Source organism: Leptonychotes weddellii, chromosome 1 (genome assembly GCF_054177405.1).
Source record: "Leptonychotes weddellii isolate Sample4059 chromosome 1, ASM5417740v2, whole genome shotgun sequence".
Taxonomy (NCBI): Eukaryota; Metazoa; Chordata; class Mammalia; order Carnivora; family Phocidae; genus Leptonychotes; species Leptonychotes weddellii.
Window position 1 is genome coordinate 47,511,690 of NC_138369.1, and position 9,006 is coordinate 47,520,695.

General features: G+C 54.3%; 1 protein-coding gene across 6 annotated transcripts in view; it reads right to left on the bottom strand.

Annotated features, from left to right (window-relative positions):
* Positions 1–9,006, bottom strand: part of SLC6A6 (solute carrier family 6 member 6) — an 83,888-nt gene that overhangs the window by 46,673 nt on the left and 28,209 nt on the right. For 2 of the 6 annotated variants that reach the window (XM_081822740.1, XM_081822733.1), the window contains exon 3: positions 2,711–3,098. The exons of the other annotated variants lie outside the window; for them this stretch is intronic. In XM_081822740.1, coding sequence (XP_081678866.1) covers positions 2,711–2,909 — 199 coding nt within the window. In that variant the 5' untranslated portion in view covers positions 2,910–3,098. The remainder of the gene's footprint in view (positions 1–2,710; positions 3,099–9,006) is intronic. 6 annotated transcript variants of the gene reach the window in all.

The window sequence follows — 9,006 nt, forward strand, 5'->3', positions numbered from 1 at the left end:
TGTACCAACCCCCCACAAACTGTTCTCAGCACAGCAGCTGGGGGCAACGTCTAGAGCATAATCAGTCCAGAATGCACCCCCCACCCCCAACCTTCCATCACTCCTGGAAGAAAACACAAACTCCTCACTGCAGCCTCGCCCCCATCTCCCCATTCTCCCCTCTCCTTGGGACACTGGCTCCACAGAACTGCTTTCGTCCATCCCACGCCTCAGGCTCAGGCTCCCTAACACAGCTGCTCCGAGCCCTCCGGTGGCAGCCTGACCCCTGCAGGAACTAGAGTGTGAGCCCTCGCCGAGAAGCTGACAGCCACTTCCCGGCTCCGTGTCTTCAGGCAAGTCACTCAACCTCTCTGATCCTTAGTGTCCTCATTTGTAAAACGGGGCTAATCATGCCCACCTCATGGGGATGATGTAAGGACTGAATGGTGGGGGGCGGGTGTGTGTAGAATGTATGGAAAGTACTTAGAACAGCATTTGGCAAGTAGCAAGTACTCCTTAAATAGTAGCGCTGTATTACTGTTGTTACTGCCATAATTATCGGGGCCCACCTTGACCTTGGGGTATATAAGGCCTTAGTTCTACTCAGGGTGAGATCAGCAAGGCCCAGGGAGGCCAAATGACACTCCTGAGGTCATACAGCTGATAGTAACAGTGACCGAAACGTGCCTGAACCTTCAGCTCTGACCTACCCCTCTGTCAGCCCGGCCCCACCTCAGACACCACCTTCCCTGGAGTACTACCATTCATCTCCACGGACTCATGATGAGGCCCACCGATTCCCACCTGTCACCCCGCAGCGGCCCGCCCCCCCGCAACCCGGTGCAGTAAGCACTTAGGAAGAAGCCCCCCCAGGCGCTCCAGCAGCCCGCTGTCTTGCCGGCCGCCGCCGCCAAGAACTGTTTTCCTTGGCGCCAGGCCCAGGGCTATTTTGTAGCGACCGTGATACATAATTCCCCATTTTAAGAGCTTCCTCTTTGGTTATTACAGCGAGAAGCGATTAGAATAGGCATCAGAATCAGCCCTGATACAGAGGCTCCAGGATGAAGCCTCCCTCCTTGGCCAGCTGAAGTTCTCCTTGTCTCTCTGCTCCAGGGGTCACGGCCAGAACTGGCTGTGCCTGAAGACCGACCTGCAGATCACCTGGTCAGCTTTGGCACGTCCGTGGACAGATCCAACCTGGTGCCGGCAACACGTGCCAACAATGCCAAGGATTGGTTTCTCCCCGATTTACAACTACCAGATTTTTTGGTATTTACTTTGTGCTTAGCTGTCAATAAATAGTGTTCTATTTACTCCTCAAAGAGCCTTATTGTGGAAGGGATTTTTAGTACTGTTTTACTGATGAAGGAAGTTGAAGCTCAAGCAGGGAAGTGAGCGGCCTGCCTGATGCTAAGCACCCAGGAAGACTGAAGTCAGAACTCCCATCTTGATCTGCCCAATGCCTAGGGCACCAGAGCAAACTTTAGAAAGGAGGAGGCCTCTGTGCTGTTTGCAGATGGGGATGCTAAGGCCAGAGGGAAAAGGAATGCAGAGGTAGAGCAGGGTAGGGCTAGGGACTGGGTATACTGCCCACATTCCACGCCCTCCCAACCCCCCTGGCCCCAGGTGCCCACACACCAGCCAGCTGGATCTTGAATCGAGTTACAGACCCTGCTGTGGCTGCCTCCCCCAGCATCTGCCACCTCAGTCCAAGGCTGTGGGGAAACCAAGCCCTTGCCTCTTTTTCCTGGATGAGCTGCCGGGAAGCTGGGAAATTTTCACCCTCCCCTGCAGAACTTGAACCTTCTCAAGTAAAAACAATCAGCTTCCCACAAGAATCTCTCTGGAAAAGAATGATTTAAATCTCTCGTTGTCACTGACTTATCCACTCACGAGCTTCTACAAGGTTTCCAAAATAAGAAGGCAGGTACTTCACTGTTTCCTCTTTAGAATACCTCCCATCCCAAAAGTACTTAGCCTCTAAGATTCATCTCTGGGCCTCACTGGACAGTTAGTGCTTCTCAGCAAACCTCTGGGGGTTAGGTAAGTGGCTCCTAGAAACCCAGGGGAGCTCTGGATGACCCAACTATTTTACAGCTGGGGATACCGGAGGCCTGGACCGCCCTGTCCTGTTGGGCTCTCTACGGAATCAAGCATTCCAGAGCAGGGCTTTATCCTCTCCTTTCCTCATTTCTCTGCCCACTCCAGAGCCAGAGTTCTGGGCTCACTGAGGCCAAAACCCAGCTGTGTGACCCGGAGCAAGTAACAACCTCTCTGTGCCTCATTGGTTAAAAGAACTCACCGCACAGGGATTAAATAGGATGATGACTGTAAAATGTCCAGCACAGGGCCTGGTACATACAAAGTGATTAATAAATATTAGCTATTATTGAAGAAAATAGCGGACCACCTTGGAATTTTATTAATACTGGGTGGCAGGCATCATAGCCTCAGTGTTTTAAAAAAGAGGAAAAAAAGCAAGCTGCATCTATTAAGCGATGACTACAGGCACGTTTATTTAGCACTGTGCTAAGGGCTTTGCAAGCATTTTCTTAGTCAATCCCCTCTCTGGGAGCCATTACCATCCCTGTTTTGCTGACAAGGCCTGGAGAGGTGAAGTCACTTGTCCAGAATCACACAGCAAGTAAAAGGCCGCTGGAGCTTCAAATGGCTCCCAGGTCTGGTTCGGCCTCAATCCCATGTTCTTAAGCACTCGGCTGTTTTGCATCACCTGCTTTAGCAAGCTGACAAAGTGACATCAGGCCTGGTGCCTTTAAGTTAGCTTCAAGCCGCTGGACTGGACACATCAGAGAAGTAGGTGATGGTGGACAGGGAAGTGAGGAGCCACAGGATATAGAGGTGACAGGGGCCCAGGGCCCTAGGGACGGGCTGGGCAGGCTGATGAAGTGGCATCGATAGCCAGGACACATGGCACTCTGGACCAGAGGCTTCCTCCGGCAGCCAGGGAGAGCCTCCCAGACTTCTCTGATAGATCCAAAGGGGCTCCTTCCAGCGCTGTGTCCACAAACTCCAGGCAAGGGACAGGCTCAGTGAGTAGGAGGGCTGGGATCGATTAGTAATGTCTGCCAAGGGCATGCTCCTTAGGTACCATCCTGGCCCTAGGAAGCATTTAAAAATTAGGCACAAAAATAAATAAATAAGCACCAAAATCCAACCAACCAACCAAACAAAAACATGAGGTGTGGTGAGAGCACTATTTTACCCTGGGCCTTAAGGGTAGCTGTTTTTGAAGAGAAAGTAGAAATGAATCAAAGAAAGTTTTTTGTCTTTCTCATAAAAAGGTACACCTTTAAAAGATTTAATCATTGGCTTGAATCATGTGGTCTGTATCCTTCTGTCTTGTTCATCTGTTTGTATCTCGGGATCAGTCATGCCTGAAAATCTCAACGGCCTTCGAGGGCCTGGCAGGCGAAAGACAGGGTACAGTGGGGAGGCCTCAGGGAGGAGGAGGGTCTGTGGCAAACAGGAGTCCGGGTTCCAGCCATGGGTGGCTCTCCTCAGCTCCCGTTGCCTTACCTACATTTTCTAATTTCTAAAACATTGTGTGGCCCAAACACAAACTGTTGGCCTTGTTTGGGCACACCATTACCCCAAGTCACCCAAGGTGGCCACAGCAAAGGGCAGGGCAGGCTTGCCTGGAGATGCTGACCAGCCCAGCCTCACGGGCCCAACAGCTCGCCCCAGTGAGGTCATCCAGGAAGTCTGGCATTGTTTTGCCCGGAACAAAGCCGAACAATGAGCAACCACATTCTGATCCTAGTGAAAGTGAATTCTGTTTGGGGAATTGTTTTTCGCATGACATCTCTGGGGACAGGGCTTGTGATCTACATGGGGTTCAGTGTCTTCCCCTCCCCTGATCTAACTGCAAACCCCCCACCCCACAAAAACTCAGGTGTACCCTCAGAGACCCCTCACTTCTGCTGAGAGCACCTCGCCTGGAACATGACCGGCCCTCAACCCACGTCCAGTGTCGACTTCTCCCCAAGCCTCACAGAGCCTCCCCCTTCACAGCTCAGGGTACTACAGCTTGGAGAAGGGGAAGGTCTGGCCCAGATCACACAGCCACGAGGCAGTGGGTCAGGATTTGCACCCAGACCCTGCCTCCATGCCCCCAGAAGGAGGTAACCTCTGGACAGGGACCTACCAGAACGAGTCCTACTTCTCAGTCTGTGGTTTACAGAGGAAAAAGTGGGTGAAAGTGAACAGGTTTTGCATAGAACTGGCCTCTGGGACAACACTGGTGGCAGGCAGGATGTGGGCCCAATGTACTGCCACCTTATGTTCTTCTCACAAAAACATTTACAGGTAAAAGGTCTTGGGGACTGGGTCCAAATATTTTTCTTATCTTGGAGGTGGCAGGCTCTCACCCAAAGCCCAGAGAACCACAGGCAGTCAACAGAGATGAAACAAAAAGAAGACATGCAAATGGCGTGGGGGTGGGGAGGAAGAAGGCGCCAGGCTAGGCTGGGGGAGGGGCAGAGTGAAGAGGGCAGGATGGCCAGGTGTAGCCCCCGGGGGGGGGGGGGGGGTGAAGGCAAGCAGGGCACCCACCACGCACAACACAGAGGCGCCCTGGGCAGAGCACCGGCCAAGCAGGCCAATGAGTCAGGGCAAAGGGCAATGGACTAGGGGTCAAAAGGCTGGGCCTAGTTCTGGTTCCACTGGGTCACGTGGGCCAAGTACTGCCCCTTTGCACCTCGGATGTCCAGGGTCAAAAACAGAGCAAGGGCAGCTCTGGCAAGCAGGGACTACTGAATAAACACTTACTGAGAAGCTACCCTACTAGGTGCCAGGAGCTGGTCTAGGAACCAGGGGCAGGGAGGTGAGCCCCCAGGAGCTGATGTTCCAGAAGGGGAGGTAAATATTTACAAGATAGGACCAGCATGCAGAAGACAACCAAGTGGGATGAGATGTAGGTGACAGGGATCCAGGAGCCAGTGAGGTCCCTCTGAGGACGTAAGGTTTCACCGCGGGGGCAGGCCTGGCCCTGAGCAGCCATTTCTTTATTCTTCTCAGCAGCCTGGATGAAGGAAGGAGGCCCAGAGAAGGGAAGCCACTTGCCCAAAGCCACACAGCTGGGATCTGAGCCCAGGCAATGGGCTTCAGGGTCCGTGCTTTCAACCACACTGAAACTGAGGTCTGTGTGGCAAACAACTGGGGGAATGGTGTTCTCAGAGCAGGGAATGGTGTGTACCAAGAGGGCCACACTGGCCCTGGTAAAGGAACAGAGAGAAGGCCAGTGTGGGACGGAGAGCAAGGGGAAACAGGGCATGGGGTGACCTAGAGAGGAGGCCGGGTCTGGAGGCCAGGATTAAAAGCTGTATTTAGCCAGAGGCTGGTGGGAGCCCCTGGAGAGTTTCGTGCTCAGTGAGGACTCCACCGTGTGGCTCCAGCCCCTGACTTTTCCTGACTGTCTGGCCAACTTCTCCCTTCCACCCGGAGGGGGATTCGAGGACCCATGCCAGGCTTTTCCCTGTAAGCTGTTGCTAATGGGGACTCTCCAGTGGGGGCCTGGGAACCCTGAGTCCTTATCCCGGGCACCCCAGAGCCACCCAGCCCCTTCGTCGTGTGCTGAGCGAGTACCTGCAGGACTGGCTGAAGGAGGCTGCTGTTCTTTATAAAGAGGGATCAGCCAAGGATGGGTGGCGGGACCTCCTTCCCCGTGGCCAAGGGCCACACCATCAGTGCCACAGAGAAGAAAATACCCTTGTGTACTGAGTCTGGACCCTCACCTCTGCATAGGTGAAGTCCATGGGTTTGGGAAGAACAGGGTCAGCCTCTGATCCTAACCTGGGGGAGTGGGTCAGGCACTTACTCACCTGGGGGAGTGGGCAGGAAAAGCCCCAACTGTCCCATGGTAACTGAGCACCTACTACCCTGCTGGCCCAGGGCCACTGCAGGGGGATTCAAAGTCACCTTCCTGCCCTCAAGGGGCTAATGTCCAGAGGCAGAGGGGAGGGGCTCGTTTTGTCAAAGTAGCCCAAAAATTATTCTACAAGTTCAGATGCATCTGGTCAAGGGCGAATGAGAGGAGCTTCGAGGAGCAGGCCCCGGACACCCTCCCGGCTGGGTCCCGCGGCCTGGCTGGGCCTGGACTCCCGGAGGACGCAAGAGTTCAGGAACAGTCCGGCCTCATGGATTCTGTCTGAGCCGGCTCAGCCCCCAAATGCCACTTAGGGAGATTTCCAGCATATGCCGTCACAACTAAAGCTTAGCTAAAGGAGGAAGTAGGGAGAGAGGGGAGGGCCGCCATGCTGTCTAAGGGGGGCCCTCAAGGGCCTGTATTGGTGCACAGGGCAGTGAGTCAGCAGGCAACGGTCTCCTGGCACTGAGTCACCAGCCACAGCCTGTCACTCTCCTCCTGTCGGCTTCCCCACCACCCCAGCCCTCAGCCTGGTTTGGCCGGAAGTGGGGGTGGGGTAGGGTCGACCATGGTCCCGAGGCAGGCTCTGTAGAACCCAGGATTATTTCTGGAGGTCACAAAAAAAGAGACCTATGAGAAAAAAGAAAAGCTCAGTTTCCATTTCCTCAGACTTCCCTTTGAAGCCACTCTCCTCTTACTGGTGGTGAAAAGCAAACAGGGCGGCCCCTCCCTAGCTCTATAGAAACTGGAGAGAGATAGGCCCTCAGTGACAAGGCCAGCTAAGGGCACGCCTGTGGCCCAACACCCACTCAGAGCCAGTCACCTCCAACTCTGTCACCAGGGCTCTGCCGGAAGTCACATCTCCATGGAAACAGCTAAAGCACTCTTTGCTAAACGGCCTGGGAAAGTCACCTCTCTCAGCCTCAGTATTACCATCTGTAAGATGGGCATAATCTCCCATCTACAGTGCGTGAAGCCTCCTCGCTCATTAAATGTATGTAAACAAGGTCTCTGCTATGGTTCCTCTTTTAAACATGTCTCTACTCAATGAGGAAGGACCTTCTTCCTTCCTAGCTGCACCCATACCTCACCCTCACTTAGAAATTTAGCTCAAGGGTTGTTTGCCTGTGGAACAAAGAAGGTTGGGATTTAGCAAGACTTAGCGGTGATGATCAAATAGCAATGTCTGCTGCCGGCGCCCCCTTTCAGAGCAAAGGGGCTTGTTGCCTGGAATTTCCTCCATTTATCTGGAAGTCAAGTCTCAGGTGTCCTCCACCATCTGAAGCCCACCTGAGACCCCCCAGGGGCTACCAAACCACACACACCCCAGGCTTTCTCACGCCTCCATGCCTTGGCTCATTCTGTCCTCCTAGCCTGGCACACTGTTCCCCAAGTAATGCACAGGCAATCCTCAAGCGATCCCCTAGGACAATGGCCCTGAGGACTCCCCAGTGCCTTCCTTGGGCTCCGTGGGTCACACCACCTCTGTCCCCATGCTCAGCAGCCCATACTGTAATTGTGGGCCAGCTTCCTGACACCCAGTAGAAGGCCCAGCACTATCAATATTCGTCAAACAGAAGCTTTAGGGCTCACAACCCTGGAGACACTCAACATCGGGGTAAACGTGTGCTACCTCAGAGCTGCGAGGGCCCCTCGGCTCGGCACATAGAGCAAGGACAGCGGCGGACGCTAGGACCGGGCAGGGCTGCCGACAGAGTAAGGGTGAGCTGGACATCCTCTCCGGACAGGGGCTGTGTCCCCGGCAACTGAGCACAGTTCCCCCCAGTGGTCAAAACTCTACAAAGCTTCGCCCTCTTTTGATAGATGAGCCCTAAACCTTCAGGAAATCACTTTTCATGAAACAACGTGTTCCCTGAGCATGTTCCAAAACGGACCTTGAAGTGAATGCTCCTCGGTCTCCTGAAGGTTTGCCAGGTACTGCTGCAGGCTCCTCGTGGATCCTGCACAAAAACTGCAAGGCACGAAGTGGGGGCCTTAGGGTATCGGCGCATGCAAATGCAAGCCCACTTTCTAGATGAGCAAACTGAGGCCCTGGACCCGTACCAGATGAACAAGAGCCACCAGCCTCTTTTTTTTTTTTTTTTAAAGATTTTATTTATTTATTTGAGAGAGAGAATGAAAGAGAGAGAGCATGAGATGGGGGAGGGTCAGAGGGAGAAGCAGACCCCCTGCTGAGCAGGGAGCCCGATGCGGGACTCGATCCCGGGACTCCAGGATCATGACCTGAGCCGAAGGCAGTCGCTTAACCAACTGAGCCACCCAGGCGCCCCCACCAGCCTCTTTCACAGCTGGGCCGTCAGCACTGAAGGAACCTCGTTTCGGAGGGAAAAGCGAGGTCGGAGGGAGGTGATGGAGGGCAGGGATGCTCCCAGCACCCCTGACCCAGTGGGACACAGTGGGCGCCAGAGGCTGAAAGTAAAGCTCTTATTCCCAACCTGGCTGGACCCGTCGGGTTGGCAGATAGTGGTGCGGCGGCGAGGGCAACTCTCAGGCTACAGGATGATGCCTAATAGCAGCTACTGCTCAGCTAGATGAAAATTCAGCATTAAAATCCATACCGGGGGTGGGGCGGGCTCGAGGGAAGGATGACGTTTCTACATTGTACAGACCATCTCCCAGGGCAACCCCCAGATGGCCTCCACCTCCCTTCACCTTCCACTGTAATTCCACCTGCGGCCCGGTCGTGTTCACCACGAGCACGGTGCCTCCATGCGGCCAGTCACCCATGCGGCGACACAAAACGAGGCCACCTCAAGCACTGGAAACTCCCTAGAGGCATGCTCCCTAGCCCAGCCAAGCTTGTTTCTAGCCCATCCCACTGCCCACCATGTCGCCTTCGGCTCAAGAACGAATGGTGGCTCCCAGCTGCTTGGAGAATCATCTCTCTAGTTCCTCACCTGGAATCCAAAGCTCATGGTACTTGACACTGTCGCTGGCCCCAGTCTCTGCCACCTTACCTCTCCTCCGGTCCTGCCTGAGTCTCGGGACCTCCTCGTTTTTTCCATCATTATCCCGTTCAGTGCTGTGTTTTGTGGGCTCCCTTATGTTTAGGAGGATCCCACCCACCTTTAAGACCTGGCCCAGTGTCATCCCTCCAGAAAGCCCTTCCTGCCCACCCCATG